This window comes from Boleophthalmus pectinirostris, unplaced genomic scaffold, assembly GCF_026225935.1.
Source record: "Boleophthalmus pectinirostris isolate CB_2022bp ecotype Guang Dong unplaced genomic scaffold, ASM2622593v1 HiC_scaffold_12, whole genome shotgun sequence".
NCBI classification, from domain to species: Eukaryota; Metazoa; Chordata; class Actinopteri; order Gobiiformes; family Gobiidae; genus Boleophthalmus; species Boleophthalmus pectinirostris.
The window spans coordinates 37,670,390-37,686,968 of record NW_026571018.1 but is presented as its reverse complement, the minus strand read 5'-3'; the positions used below and the strand labels follow the sequence as shown (position 1 = coordinate 37,686,968).

The window sequence follows — 16,579 nt, the reverse complement described above, 5'->3', positions numbered from 1 at the left end:
CTCTGGTCATTTCTATATAAAAGCATCACTCTGCGTTCAGCCCTTTAACACTGCAGCAGCTGCCTCTTGGCTTGTTGCATTTATTCGATGACGTGGAGTCTCTCATAGGATTACACAGTCTATTATTGAACTCGGTGCTGGTGTTTGTACTACGTTGCCGTGTCATTGGCCACTTTTAACGATGTGATTAACGTTCTGTACACAGCTCTCATGCCAAGGTGTTGTGTTGACGGGGATTCATTTGACTCGCAAGGAGAAACTTTGAGGACATGAATTATTGTATAACTTTTGGAATTGTTTTGCATAGTTATGTTGGTAATTCATGATGACAGGGTTTCATGTTTTTCTAATTAATACTATTTTTGACGGGACTGTGCATGTGGTACATATTTATGACTTAGTATCAGTGCCAGTCTCTGTATATTTGTACTTTTATTACTCATGTAAAACTATACTGAGTTGTAAAACGAAATCCCTCTGCTTATGTCATCAATCGTATTAACTATAGTGCAATTTAGACATATCTTGGCTCTTGTTTGCAGTATGGTTGCTAGGTAACAGTTATGGAAATACCTGTACTGATGTCATACCTGCTGGGACTCCCTAAAAAAGCAGGGCTTAATTAGTTCTATTGCAACTATGGCAATGAACTTTTAAACAGTGTCTTCCTATTCACCTGAGTCTAAAAACAGACTTTTTGACAAGACAAAGCTGCATTTATACCTCAGATTAAAACAAAAACACATCCAGTTTTTTCTTTAACTCTCCACTGACGCATCAGAGACACTATGTACTCCCCAAACAACACAGACTTTGTATCAGTGGTTATGCTGCAAATGTCGATTTTTCACAATTATTTTTTCAGTCAGGTTAAGGTTTGGGTTAAGATCTGAGCTCTGTTTAGGAATTGTTACTGAATTTTAATATTTGCTGTTATCACAACTATTGACTATGACATGAACTCAGGGAAAACACAGCACACAGCAGTTAGTTAACCCTTCCAGACCGACGGTATCGTATGCTATACCCGGGAATATGTTTTATATAACCACACATAACCGTAAATGATAGAAACTGCCTTTTTTTCCCCTTGAAAAGCTGAAACTTTCCGAGCATGTTTGCGGCATTATGCTACGTCACACACTGCGTGATGACGTCAGGAAAACAAGAGTCCAGTAGGAACTTTGTTTTCCACCAAACAAATGCCCTCTGTGCATTTTGATCGGCCCAAACTTTGCCAAAGAGTGTAGTGAGTCAAAACGGTCGATGCTCTGAGCGTCTGTGTTCATAAGTGCAGTTATTTCTCAAATAAATGACAAATTATGCATCTTAGTCTGCGTAATTGTGCATCCCTTGCTATTTTTATTCGAAACGGTTTATTTCAGTCCAAATGTCCAAATCCAAACGTAATAAAGCCCATGGAAATGCAGGAAGTGATGTGGCTCTGTGTCCTGGACCTGACACCAGCTGTTTCCATGACTCACACCAGGAAATTCCTGGGGCCATTGCATGTTTTGATTTGAGGCAATAAGGATATTTTGAGTTTACTTACAGACTTGATAGTTTACACCAGACATGTCCAAACTACGGCCCGTGGGCCAAATGCGGCCCTCTGACAAATTTTTCTTCCAGGCAAATTGGCCCAAATCACCTTACATCAATTAAAAATGTACTTTTTACTGCAATTTTTTTGAAAATTTACTTTGATAACGTGAATATTGAATATTTAGTGTACAGTTTTGAGGATCACAGCGTGAATAAAGACTGATGGATCATTCTAATGTTTTAAATCATGCACAAATTGCAATTATTCACTGTACTGAGCACCAGTCTTCGGCCCTCGATCGGCCTCTGCTTCATCTGTGTTTGGATATGTGGCCCTTGATGAAAAAAGTTTGGACACCCCTGGTTTACACTTTTATAGCTAAGGCCCTAAATTAAGCATTTTTCATGGCCAAAAAGTTGTTTATACAAGTTTGCTGTGTGTTTTGTATCAAAGAGTGTGAATTATATTTTCCTTTTATTTTATTTTTTTTTTTTTTTCATTTGTATTTCTGGTCCTGTAGCTTTAATTACAGGCGTATGACACAACTACAGCAGGAGATTGTGAAATAACAGGTTGTAGTGAAAAAAAAGGATGTATAACACTTCATCAGGGAGTAGAAGGGGGAGTTTAAATAGCAAAATTAAGATAAGAAAAAAAAAATCCAGGCGAGGACAAGTGCACTAAATTTGCCCTTAGGTCTGGACGGGTTAACTCTGATGACGCGAACGCTAAGAAGACACGCCCCCGAAGACAGGCCGAGAATTTAGGGAGTCCCCGTATCTGCTGCCCCTGTCCATCCAGGAAGTCAAATGACAAATTATCGCACTGAAGGAAAAACACCGCTGATCCCTACAGGACCAGTGATCTCGTTAGTTTCACATACAGCACCTCTGAATACGTTTTGGAACGAAGGCGTCGCCTGATTTAAAAACCTACTTCCTCTTTCCACTCTGGTCCCTCTGCGTTCAAACTCCACGCACAGATTTATTGCTCATTACATTCAGCTGACACGCTAACAGACATCTGCATAGTGTTCCAGCGTGATGCCCGGGCTGTCTTCACCGCCCCGACACTTAACTACAACGGTCATATGCTTTCTGTTGGCCCCGGTCCCAGCGCAACCCAAGCCCGCGGAGAGGCCGGCCTATCTGCCAGTGACCACCAGGAATAGTAAATAACATGCGAGTGCCAAGGAGAGGCATGCGGGGCTCTCCGGACAAACACAATATCTGCAAAACGCTCACCTCCGAGCAGACACCAGCGGCTAAATTTAAGCCACCTTTGCCATTATGAGGCTGGAAAGATTGCGATGTGGTAATGGGTGAATGCATTGACGTAGACGGAGGGCAGTGAGCACGCATGCTGGAAAAGATAAGATGTATGTCAGGACAAGACACGGGGAGAAGGCCAACAGACAGACAAAGAGGTGGGGCTCAGTGATACAAGAAAAATGCTTAATTATGATTTTTTTGTTTTGTTTTGTTTTGCATGTGGTACATATTTATGACTTAGTATCAGTGCCAGTCTCTGTATATTTGTACTTTTATTACTCATGTAAAACTATACTGAGTTGTAAAACGAAATCCCTCTGCTTATGTCATCAATTGTATTAACTATAGTGCAATTTAGACATATCTTGGCTCTTGTTTGCAGTATGGTTGCTAGGTAACAGTTATGGAAATACCTGTACTGATGTCATACCTGCTGGGACTCCCTAAAAAAAGCAGGGCTTAATTAGTTCTATTGCAACTATGGCAATGAACTTTTAAACAGTGTCTTCCTATTCACCTGAGCCCTCGGCTGATTTTCTACCAAAATATTTTAATTATATTTTCTATTAAAATATTGGTAATTTTCTGCGTCACTTAGCATAACAGCATCTCCAGCGTCTCTGTACGTGGCCCCTCCCACCAGAGCAGCACAAATGAAGACTTGTCTCTTTCCAAACGCTCTTAAAGGACGATCGTTTTGACTGTTGACCGTGACACCCTCATCAGAAAAATGTCCAACATGAGAAAAGTGGAGCCGAGTGCAGAATTTTACAACAAAAATTGACTTATTCCTGTTTATACAAGTTCATGTTAAAACTTTGTGTTGAAATTACATTTTTCTTAAAGTTTCAGGTTGTTCATAATATTATAATATTTTGTAAAAGAAAGAGTTCATCAATTAAAAAAGATTTCTGTAATAGATTTGCGTTTCCCTGCAAAAATATTTGAACTTATTGTTATTTTTGGGGTTTATATGACATGAGTTTTCTGATCCGGACACTTTGGGATCAAAGTCGGTTGGATACAACCCCTGGACCAAAATGAGTTTGACACCCCTGCGCTACAGTCTTTTTGTGTGATTTGTTAATTGCGTCCATCCAAATTGCAGTTTTGATTTGATTATGATGGGTTAACCAGTGGTTCAGACCAATCACAGATTAATTGTGGTTTGGGTTGAGCCAAAGGTGAAACACCAAAGTGAAGCAGTAACTTCATAACATGTAGTTAACAGCTCCTTTTACCTTTTAGTTCAATAGAGATGGACAATTCCAGGACTGAAAACATCTAAATGATTGAGCGTTTATGGAGTTTAAAAACACAGTAGAGCACTTCATGTATTACCACATGACATCACAAGGTAGAATAAAGTGTTTTCAGTCTGAGAGAAGAACTCCACCTAAATATGTGTGTTAAATTTGTGTAAATGAAACAAAACACAATGTTTGTGATGAGAGAACAACATTCTAACATAGAAGAATAGTGTGATACAGGCTTTTTAACACAAGTTTGATTTCTGGGTTTGTTTCGCTGTGAGAGTCGTTCCAGATTGATAATTGACCTCGATCAGTATCAATCCGACGTGACCCAGCTGCCTCCACTACAGAAAACCCAACCTATGCCAACGTAAGGGAAAGTGTCGCCTCATTCATAATGCAGTTTGCTCATCTGTTTTGAGTCCAGAGCTAAAATTATCAATCACCATCCTGCTCCAAAGTGAAAGAGGAGGTCAAGACATTTAGAATTATGTGGTAACTTTAATCTGTCTCGTCATGGTTTCAACCCTTCGTCTCTCCCTCTGGGACTTGGGGCAAATCCTCTAAACCAGGCTCAAATTAGACCTTAAAATAGAACCAAGGCCACTGCACTGCAAAAACAGCCCCTCTCCCAGGAGCTGTGCACGATTATACACTCTTACAATATGTAACGTCTGTGGTATAGAGCCAGTCAGCTGCTTGTCGTCATGGAGATGCCCCAAAAGCTCCACAGTGGAGTTTAACAAGTGACCCTGTATGTTTTTGAGCAATAAAAATATTAGGCTATTTTCTGATTTATCATCTACGATTAAGTTCATCACAAACATATTTGGAGTTGTGGCTGTATCTGGAGATATGTGTCCATATTTGGAGTTCGTTTCATTCATTTTTGAAAACAAATGAATAAATATTACAGCTGTTTTCATGGCCAAAATAATGCCATGAAAAACATACATTCTTACTCTGAGCAGGGTCGCCTCTCCACAGATCTGACCTGATTGAAAACTTGCTCTGCATTTGCCTTGCCCAAATGTGAAGTCTATTTCACAGGTGTCAAACATACGGCCCGGGGGCCAGATCCGGCCCTCCAAGACCTTTAATGTGGCCCTTGGGTGATTTTCTTCTAAAATATTTTAAATATATTTTCTATTAAAATCTTGTTAATTTTCTGTGGTGTTTATCACAGCAGCGTCTCCAGCGTCTCTGTACGTGGCCCCTCCCACCAGAGCAGCACAAATGAAGACTTGTCTCTTTCCAAACGCTCTTAAAGGACGATCGTTTTGACTGTTGACCGTGACACCCTCATCAGAAAAATGTCCAACATAAGAAAAAAGTGGAGCCGAGTGCAGGATTTTACAACAAAAATTTACTTATTCCTATTTACATACAAGTTCATGTTAAAACATTGTGTTGAAATTGAATTTTTCTTAAAGTTTCAGGTTGTTCATAATATTATAATATTATAACAAGAAAGAGTTCATCAATTAAAAAAGATTTGCGTTTCTCTGCACAAATATTTGAACTTACTGTTATTTTTGGGGTTTATATGACATGAGTTTTCTGATCCGGTTGGATACGGCCCCCGGACCAAAATGAGTTTGACACCCCTGGTCTGTTTGAACATTCCACAGACAGTGTTGGTTGGTCTGATGGGGGGAATAGACTCAGTTGTTGAGCCTTGTTATCAACATGTCATGTATTGTGATATTGTGCAGAGACACTCACTCCTATAATAAATCGCTCAGTTTGGCCCATAAAATCCTCCTCAAATATGCCGGACGCCCACACATCTGCAGCTGGTGGGTAAAAATGCTCGGGTCTTGTCCCCGCTCCAGAGATTCCCCTTTGGGCATGCTCAGTTTGGCCCACGGCCGAGACGCGCCCACCCCTTCACTCGTCGGAAAACCCTCAAATGTGAATGAAGCGATCCGAGCACAGACGGAGAGGAGAGGAGGAGAGGAAGAGGAGGAGAGGAGGATAGGAGGCAGTCCCAGGGCAGACAGGACAAACTCTGTGAACTGATACTAAACAAAAGAGGGGCTGTTCTGAAGTGCATATGACAGGGTTTTATGTTTTTCTAATTCTCACTTGTTTTGTTGGGATAGTTCCTGTGGTCAATATTCATTCGAGTTTTACATTAGTCAAGTAGCCGCTTGTGTAAAACGCTCAGGAGAACAGTACTAAACTACAGGAAGTGGCGCTGAATACTAAAACAGGAAACTTCTATGTAAGATCTGTGTCCTGTGTCATGGAACATGGAAAACTCATCCAAAACGCAGAGACAATTCACGCACAAAGAAGACATTTTCAGATTGTGTAATTTAGAAGTTTCGCTCCTTGTTGACATTGTTCTAGTTGTTGGTCGGCAACAGTTGGGGAATCACCTCGACACACATCATATCATATGCCTGTGTCCAGTGTTGGGAAGGTGACTTTTAAAATGTAATCCCCTACAGATTACAGATTACACACCCCAAAATGTAGTTTGTAACGGAATCCATTAAATTACTTAAAGTGAGTAATGTAATCTGAATACTTTGGATTACTTGATTTGCTGTAGAGAAGCAAAGACGAGGAAATCGTAACATAAGATGTTTCGTTTGATAAAAGAAAATAAAAAGATCAGACTTTACTGAACCAAATTAAAAATATTATTGATAGAATGGTTTCGTCCTGTTAAATCCTGTTTTAGTCCTGGTTTAGATCTAGTTTAGATCTATTTTAGACCTGGGTTTAGACCTGGTTTAGACCTGGTTTACACCTGGTTTACACCTGGTTTTGATCTAGGTTAGACCTGGTTTAGTCCTGGTTCAGACCTGGGTTCAGTCCTGGTTCAATCCTGATTTAGTCCTGGTTTAGTGCCCGGCAATGAGTGGAATTACGGAATTACTTAAAAAAAAAAAAAAAAAAAAAAAGGGATTTAGTCCAAAATGTGAAAACAGGAAAATATCTCTGTGTAATCCATTTATTTCAACAAAGTAACTGTAATCCAATTATCACTCACTGAAACAGTAACTGTAACTGAATACAGTTACTCATAATTTGTACTCTGATTACCTAACTCTGGTACATGTAATCTGTTACTCCACAACACTGTCTGTGTCCAACCAGAAACTAAATTAATAAACAACACTAAAATTAAAAAACATTGAAAATTCTTGGTAAGAATTTCATAAAATGTAAAATCTCCTGATACTCTGTTTGTATCTGATGAAGCATGTCCTTGTGAGTGTGTGAAGTAGTTGTGTTGTGTCCTCAGAAACACGGTGTGTGACCTGTACACGATGCCCCGCGTGTCCGAGCCCGTGTGGCTGACCATGATGTCAGGCGCCTCGGAGAAGAACCAGCTCTGCGGAACCTTCATGAGGGAACTGAGCTTCCTGATGGAGCAGGCCTCCAAGAACCAGTGAGTACCACACCTCCTCCTGCACCAACGCCACTTCACAAAGAACATTCTGGACGCAGGGGGACGACATCATCACCTTCAAATGATGTGTCCAAGTCCTGAATCCACCGCTTTTGTATTTGAGCTTGACAATTAAGAAGCCAAGGGGAGTAATGAAGGAAGGAAATGACACCACCAAGAACCAGCCTAGGGAAGGAGACATGTCCCTCAGAGGGTGAGACATGTTCATTAGAGGGTGAGACATGCTCTTCAGAGGGTGAGAAATGTCCATCAGAGGGTGAGACACGTTCTTCAGAGGGTGAGACATGTTCATCAGAGGGTGAGACATGTTCATCAGAGGGTGAGACACGTTCATCAGAGGGTGAGACACGTTCATCAGAGGGTGAGACACGTTCATCAGAGGGTGAGACACGTTCCTCAGAGGGTGAGACACGTTCATCAGAGGGTGAGACATGCTCTTCAGAGGGTGAGACATGCTCTTCAGAGGGTGAGACATGTTCTTCAGAGGGTGAGACATGTTCATCAGAGGGTGAGACACGTTCATCAGAGGGTGAGACATGCTCTTCAGAGGGTGAGACACGTTCATCAGAGGGTGAGACATGCTCTTCAGAGGGTGAGACATGCTCTTCAGAGGGTGAGACATGTTCTTCAGAGGGTGAGACACGTCCCCCAGGGAGTGAGACACGTCCCCCAGGGAGTGAGACACGTCCCCCAGGGAGTGAGACACGCCCTTCAGAGGGTGAGACATGCCCTTCAGAGGGTGAGACACGTTCATCAGAGGGTGAGACATGCTCTTCAGAGGGTGAGACATGCTCTTCAGAGGGTGAGACATGCTCTTCAGAGGGTGAGACATGCTCTTCAGAGGGTGAGACATGCTCTTCAGAGGGTGAGACATGCTCTTCAGAGGGTGAGACATGCTCTTCAGAGGGTGAGACATGCTCTTCAGAGGGTGAGACACGTTCATCAGAGGGTGAGACACGTCCCCCAGGGAGTGAGACACGTCCCCCAGGGAGTGAGACACGCCCTTCAGAGGGTGAGACATGTTCTTCAGAGGGTGAGACATGTTCTTCAGAGGGTGAGACATGTTCTTCAGAGAGTGAGACATGTTCTTCAGAGAGTGAGACACGTCCATCGGAGGGTGAGACATGTTCTTCAGAGGAGGGTGAGACATGTCTATGAGATGTCCCTCTTTCATATTCCAAATTGAAAGATACGAGACAAATATTTATGGAAAACACAATTAATATGAGGGGGACTGTAGTCCTTGGCGGAGTCTGCGCTTTCTGACTGCTTTTCTAGTTTCTATTTTGTTTTTCTGGTTCTGTTTTTCTTTCTCCTTAACCTGTTGTTTCCCTTTGTTTATTGCCCATTTTGGGTGTTGGCATTGTCTTAGCGCATTGTGAATGTGTCTGTCTTCTTCCTGTTTGTCTTGTTCATCTGTTATGATGTTGGTTCTGTCATACATTGTTCTTACAGCGGAGAGTTTGTGGGCTGTGGGATGTTCTGATGTCCATGAGAGATACTGGTCCATATGAAATAACACTCTAGGTCTGAAAAAAATAACCTAAAAACATAGAATATTGGAAGACCAAATGAATCTCATTGGACTATATTAAGACATTTAAAGAAAAGGTGCCCTGTTGTTTATTTGACAGTTCAAGTCTGCTGTGTGACAATCTGGTTAGAACTCGCTCCGGGAAAAGGATCTGAGGTCTTTGAACATGCATTCCTTTATATTCGGTGACTGATGCTTAGACATTCATAGACGACCACTCACAGCTTCCTCTGGGGGCAGCTCTGAGTCACAGGGACGACGTCTATAGGCAAAAAATGTTACGTCTTCAAACAAAAGGTCATTTTGTAAAGAACTGGACCGTTACAAAGCTCAACTCTGGGGCTTCTTGGTTCATTCTCTTGTCGTTTGTTCTAATGGGCTACTGTAGTATCTTTGTGTCGTACTGGTCCCTCTCTGAGCTCAGACGCTTCTCAAATGTTTCTGTCAGATGGACGTTGAATTATCACAGTATCAAATGGCAAAGCCCGCGATTAATTAGTCATTTACGGATCTCTTCATCACGTCTCCTCCTGTCCTTGTCTCCCCTCCCTTTCTCTTTTTCCCTTCTCTTCTCTCTCCTTTCCTGTCTCCTCTTCCCTCCTGGTCTCCTCTCTCCTCTCATCCCCTCCTCTCCTCTGACTCTCTTTTCCACCTCTTCCCTCGTCTTCTCTCTCCTAATTCCCTCTTTTCCTTCTCTCCTCTCTTCTCCTCTCTTCTTGCCTTCTATAGATTCTTATGAATGAGAGGATTTTGTGCCGTTTGAATTGGTAGCTGTGTCTGCATTGAACACAGTGGAGCATTGACAAACTTTTGGAGTCGAGTTTGAATCGACCGTTCTGTCTCTTTGTCTCTTGAAGGTCTCATCTTCTGCAAAATTGACCTTTTCAGTCTTTTGATGCCTTCGTGTTTTGTGCGAGGTTTCTCATCCAAATATATGTGTGATTTAAAGACGTGGTATTTGGCGACATGGACTTTTTGGAGCTTTCGGCCATGTCAAAACATTCCTTTATCCAAAACATCCTAGAGCCGGGGTGGGCAGTTGCTTTTTCCATGGGGCCACATGAAAAACAGAAAGTATTGTGGAGGCCAAAATGCTTAATTTAATTCTGCATAAAATTATCTGTATTTCTTTATAAAAAGCAGTAAATTTAATTGTTCTGACAAGACTAAGGCTGCGTTCAGACTGCAGCCTGAAGTGACCCAAATCCGATTTTTTGGCCCCTATGTGACCTGGTTTAGTCCTGGTTTAGACCTGGTTTTAGTCTTGGTTTAGTTCTGGTTTAGTCCTGGTTTAGACCTGGTTTAGACCTGGTTTTAGGCCTGGTTTAGACCTGGTTTTAGTCTTGGTTTAGTTCTGGTTTAGACCTGGTTTTAGTCTTGGTTTAGTTCTGGTTTAGTCCTGGTTTAGACCTGGTTTAGACCTGGTTTAGACCTGGTTTAGACCTGGTTTAGACCTGGTTTTAGTCCTGGTTTAGTTCTGGTTTAGTCCTGGTTTAGACCTGGTTTTAGTTTTGGTTTAGACCTGATTTAGACCAAGTTTTAGTCTTGGTTTAGTTCTGGTTTAGTCCTGGTTTAGACCTGGTTTAGTCCTGGTTTAGACCTGGTTTAGGCCTGGTTTAGACCTGGTTTAGACCTGGTTTAGGCCTGGTTTAGGCCTGGTTTAGACCAAGTTTTAGTCTTGGTTTAGTTCTGGTTTAGTCTTGGTTTAGTTCTGGTTTAGTCCTGGTTTAGTTCTGGTTTAGTCCTGGTTTAGACCTGGTTTAGGCCTGGTTTAGACCTGGTTTAGACCAAGTTTTAGTCTTGGTTTAGTCTAATTTAGTCATGGTTTAGACCCGGTTTGCGTCCTGGTTTAGTCCTCATTTAGATCTAGTTTAGACCTGGTTTTAGTCTTGGTTTAGTCTAGTTTAGTCATGGTTTAGACCTGGTTTAGACCTGGTTTACGTCCTGGTTTAGTCCTGGTTTAGATCTAGTTTAGACCTGGTTTTAGTCCTGGTTTAGACCTGGGTTCAGTCCTGGTTCAATCCTGATTTAGTCCTGGTTTAGTGTCCGGCAATGAGTGGAATTACCAAAAAAAAATAAAAATAAATTTAAAAAGGGATTTAGCACAAAATCCATTTACTTCAACAAAGTAACTGTAATCCAATTAGCACTCACTGAAACAGTAACTGTAACTGAATACAGTTACTCATCATTTGTACTCTGATTACATGTAATCTGTTACTCCCCAACACTGTCCAGGAGGCCCTCACCTTCTCCTTCTTTTCGATCCCTTGACCACAGATGCCTCGACGTTCATGTGATGTCGTTGTGTAATGACTTATTCACATGATGGTTGCTGCGGTTACGAGACTCCGAGGTCATGTGATTGCACTGGAAGGGGAAGAGGAAGTTCATTCTTGTTTGTTTTGTGCCGAGAACTGGTTAAAATAAACTAAGCAGTCTTGGGGAAATGGTAGAAAGTAGTACTCAAAAGTGCTACTGTACTAATACTGTAAAATGACTTAAAATATAGTACAAAAATGAGAGGAGGAGCCTATGAAAAGCACTTTACCTGTTGTTATTTAAGTATTAGTCTAGTCATATTTAATAATTTCGATAAGTTGTGGCTCTTGTTTACATTATTCTTGTTTAATATAATAATGTTGATGATGTTTTAGTGAAAAGTAGAGCGGTCTAACCTGTCAGACTTTAAATGCAGTGCTGTGAAAGTAGTCAGTCCACCGCATTTTTGACCTCACATCACCTCAGGTCCCGAAGATACAAGGAACAGAGACGCTCGTCATGTGCCTGATCTGGAGATAGAAAGTGCTCACACCAATTTTCGGAACCTAATGAACATATTTGAGAAACGCAGAAGTCTGAACTGTAAAATAACACAAGAATCCGGTTCATTTCAGTGCGCCGTGTCTGTAGACGTGAGGTTTTATAGTTTTCGTTTGCAGTTTGTCCTAAAGTTGGTTGAAGGTGCATTTGAGTTTCAAAGAGGTGCAATAATACGCTTCCGTTCAGTGTCATTATTTTAAGCCCCTGAAATGAGGACGCAAACACGTTTAACTGCATCCTCTAGACCCGGGTTGATTGCATTTTTGGAGGAATAAATTGCATATAATGAGACTGTTGTTAGGGTTCAGATTGCGTACAAAATAAAATCTGATTTGCATCTATTATCTCTGTCTGGCATCTACAGTCATTTTACAAAGTTCTCTACAGTTCACTCTGTATTCTGGGTCATGTGTTTGTCAGTTTACGGCTGCAAAATGAATCGCAAATGAATTAAAAATGCAATTTGAAAGGACACAACTAGTCATGTGTTTAAAATGATTATAAAACTTGAACACAGAACACTATCATTAACAGATACAGATAACATTGCACGTGGCAGCCGCGGGGTCTTAAAAGTCTTAAAAAGGTCTTAAATTTCATGTTCCTAAATTAAGGCCTTAAAAAGTCGTAAATTATGTTGTCCAAGTTTTTTTTTTTCACGAAGGTCTCAAATTTCGTTTGTCTATTTTTTGTAAACTCAACCGAGCTGCAGGGCAAAGTTAAACGAAGGGAGGGAAAAAAAAGTGAAAACATGTAACAGTTTAGCTCACAGGTGTCAAACATGCGGCGCGGGGGCCAGATCCGGCCCTCCAAGACCTTTAATCTGGCCCTCGGCTGATTTTCTACTAAAATATTTTAATTATATTTTTATTAAAATCGTGTTAATTTTCTGTGGTGTTTATCACAGCAGCGTCTCCAGCGTCTCTGTACGTGGCCCCTCCCACCAGAGCAGCACAAATGAAGACTTGTCTCTTTCCAAACGCTCTTAAAGGACGATCGTTTTGACTGTTGACCGTGACACCCTCATCAGAAAAATGTCCAACATGAGAAAAGTGGAGTTAGTGTTAAAACATTGTGTTGAAATTAAATTTTTCTTAAAGTTTCAGGTTGTTCATAATATTATAATATTTTGTAAAAGAAAGAGTTCATCAATTAAAAAAGATTTCTGTAATAGATTTGTGTTTCTCTGCACAAATATTTGAACTTATTGTTATTTTTGGGGTTACATGCCATGAATTTTCTGATCCGGACACTTTGGGATCAAAGTCTGTTGGATACGACCCCCGGACCAAATTGAGTTTGACACCTGTGATTTAGAGTATGCACAAACAATACTTAGTTTGTCTTGGTATAATGTTATAAATTATTTTTTTGGCCATTTTACAAGCAATACATATGACTGTAAATGAGTTCTGAATGAGATTTTCTTAAAGTTTTTTTTTTTTTTTTTGTTACTTAAAGCAGTGAGTAATGGTCATTATTAGAATTGGATCTGGTGTTTTTCGTCAACATAATGGGTGCGATGTTTTTAATTTAAGTGGTCTTAAAAAGGTCTTTAAAAAGTCTTAAATTTGGGGTAGTCTAATCTGGGGACACCCTGTTGCAATACATTGTCAGAAAAATTCTTAGATATTGTCCCCAAGTCTTTCAGTCCTACTGTCCTGGCAGCAGAACTTGGCCCCAGAGAAAGAAATGTGTCTGTGCCATGACGAACAATGCGGCTTACTTGTTATATTTTGTTTTCAGTGCATTTTCTTCTGCAGAAAAGTGTGCTGGAGCGTGTCTGTTATTGGTTTGTCAAAGAATTGCACAGTGGTGTGGTTCACTTTACATCTAGTCCCAAACCCCTTCCATTCCGAACGAGAGCAGGAGGAACTGGCTCACTAGGACGGCTGATTGGAGTTTTGTGATTTGCATGTTAGTTAAAGATACTACTTCTTTCTCCTCTGTCAGGTTCCTGCCCGCTCTGCTCACCGCCGTCCTGACCAATCACCTGGCCTGGGTTCCCACGGTGATGCCCAACGGTCAACCGCCAATCAAGATCTTCCTGGAGAAGCACTCGTCTCAAAGTGTGGACATGCTGGCCAAGACACACCCCTACAACCCGCTCTGGGCTCAACTCGGTACGTCTCTGTTTTTAAACATGTTGCCGCACAAGGACACGTGAAGGACTGACTCAACAAAACATTTAAACTCAACATTTCTGACGACCTGCTGAGGGTGAACTCACTGTCTGCTGTGAAAGACATTAGAAAGCTGTTGGTGATGCTGCCTATTGGTGCGAGTATTGAGCAGAGAGCTACATCTAGTGGTTAAACGAAGGAACTACACAATGACCAAGTCTCATTATTACAAGTTTATCAGACTTAAATCAAACGATAAAAACAATTATGTAAAATTTTCAAATTTAAATCAACCAAAAACCTATTGTCTTAGTTATATTTATTCATTATTTCTTTTCACACTACTGGTTAGAAGTTTAGACATATTTTTTTTTTAGTTTTTTTCTTTATTTTCATCACAATTTACATTCTTAATGAAAGCCTCAAAAATAAGAATGGACTTGTTTGGAATGTAGTAAACAAAAATACACTCAAAATAACTCAAAACTAGTTATTATTTTTTGCAACCTTTTGCTTTTATCACTGGGTCCAGTCAAGCAGTAACGGAGGGAAACAGGGGCAGATTTTTGACATTCAAATGTCTCTTATTCAGAAACTAGAGGAACTATTGAAATAAGTAAAGTATCAGAATGTAGGAAAGAGTTACACTCCAACAGGGTCAAGTTAAACCTGTGATATTCTTTCAAGTTGTTGACAAAAAATTTTTAAACTCATGTCGGTAACGGAGGAAATGAAATATGCAGCACTTTTTGGTCAATAAATCCAAACAGTGATAACTCTTGGTTCTCACTTACATATCCTTAACAAACTGGTTTGAATATTTGCTTCATATAGTTTTCTACCATATGGTACAAGATTAGGATGAAAAACCTCTTTTTTGACTCATGAGATTTTTTATTAATAAAGGTCATGGTAACGGAGGGAAAAGTAACGGAGGGAAAATTGTGCAAACAAGTAGAAGGTGCAGGATTTTACATCATTTGTTGCTTTTTTCTTCCGAATACTTTAATATTACTTCAAAATGAAAGGAAACTATTTCTATAAAATATGTCAGTCCCTCCAAGCAAATTTTTATCATTTTAAATACATATAAAAAAATAAAAAATCATGTCCCTTCATCAACAGTTCAAAGATGGAATAACACAAGATATGATGAAATACATCCATTTATTTACATGATTTTCAGGTCTTTGAAATTTGGGAAATAATTTTTGTTCCATGTTTCATACATGGTCTGTTTAAAACATATGGAACTTTAGAACCAAAAATGGTACAGAAAAAAGGCAAACAGTTTCATAAACTAGAGTACATATGTATCTGTTCAATACATTTTTATATCAGATGCATTAACTTAAACTTTTGGCCTTGTTGTTTACTTCTGTTTGACCGGACCCACTGTTTGGATGCTTATTATTCCACTAATGAACACACAGACTATTTCAGGAGACTTCATCATGAAGCTCACTGAGAGAAGGACAAGAGTTTGCAGCTCTGTCCACAAAGCAAAATGTGAATACTGTGAGGATTTGAATATAAAATATAAACTAATATTTAGTTGAGTTATTTGTTTGTTTTCTTGTTTTCTTTGTTACATACTTCCATATATTTGATGTTTTCTGTGTGTATATAAATTGTAGACATTGAACAAGATGGTGAGTCCAAACTTTTGACTGGTCGTGTTTGTTTTTGTGATTTAAATGCATCTCTCTTTGATGTACTTAGTGTATAAATTTCAGTATAGTAATAAAGTTGTCTTGTTTGTGGTCAGGTGATCTGTACGGTGCGATCGGTTCCCCCGTGCGTCTCTCTCGCACTGTGGTGGTGGGGCGCAGGCAGGAGCTGGTGCAGAGGCTCCTCTATGTGCTCACATACTTCATCCGCTGCTCCGAGCTCCTGGAGGCCAACGCCCCGGGAGAGTGCGAGGACGAGGCCATCGTGATGCCCGGCTCCCTCATCACCACGGCGATCAGGAAGGGCGAGGTGGAGGAGTCGGACTACGTTCTGGTGACGGTGCACAAACCCGGAGAGCAGTACCTGGCCCAGAGTCAGATCTACGCCTCAGAGCAGAGCCTCCAGAGCAGCCAGCGCCCAGAGCCAGAGAGCGGAGCAGCAGATACACTGGAGGTGAGAGCAGGGTTACGACTGATACTTAACAACTGATGGCAGCAACATTTCCTCCAGGTGTGACGCTAACATAGGCTGCGTTCAGACTGCAGCCTGAAGTGACCCAAATCCGATTTTTTGGCCTCTATGTTCCTGTATCTGATCTTTTAATGTCAGTCTGAACCACACAGATCAGATTTTTTCAAATGTGACTCAGGACACTTGGATATGTGCTCCTGAAACTGATACATATCTGATCTTTTGACATGTGACTTCAGTCTGAACAGCCAAAGCGCATTCATCCACCTACACGTTATCAACAAGACACAAACGTCACTATTCTGCGCTGAAGTAGGCGAAAATTGTTAATGAACTCCATGTCACTGAAGTGAAGCACATCACCACTCACCACTCTTGGCTCCGTCTCCACATCCACACGTTCCTTTCAACGGACGTCGCTGCCGCTGTCCCACAAAACACCACGACCAAAAACCTCGTC

The 16,579-nt window shown here is 40.8% G+C and overlaps 1 protein-coding gene across 1 annotated transcript in view; it reads left to right on the top strand.

The window, feature by feature from the left end:
• Nucleotides 1-16,579, top strand: part of LOC110155885 (folliculin-interacting protein 1) — a 92,083-nt gene that overhangs the window by 58,963 nt on the left and 16,541 nt on the right. Inside the window, 3 exon segments of the mRNA XM_020920059.2 lie at nucleotides 7,330-7,476; nucleotides 13,808-13,977; nucleotides 15,746-16,101. Of these exon segments, the coding sequence (XP_020775718.2) occupies nucleotides 7,330-7,476; nucleotides 13,808-13,977; nucleotides 15,746-16,101 (673 nt within the window).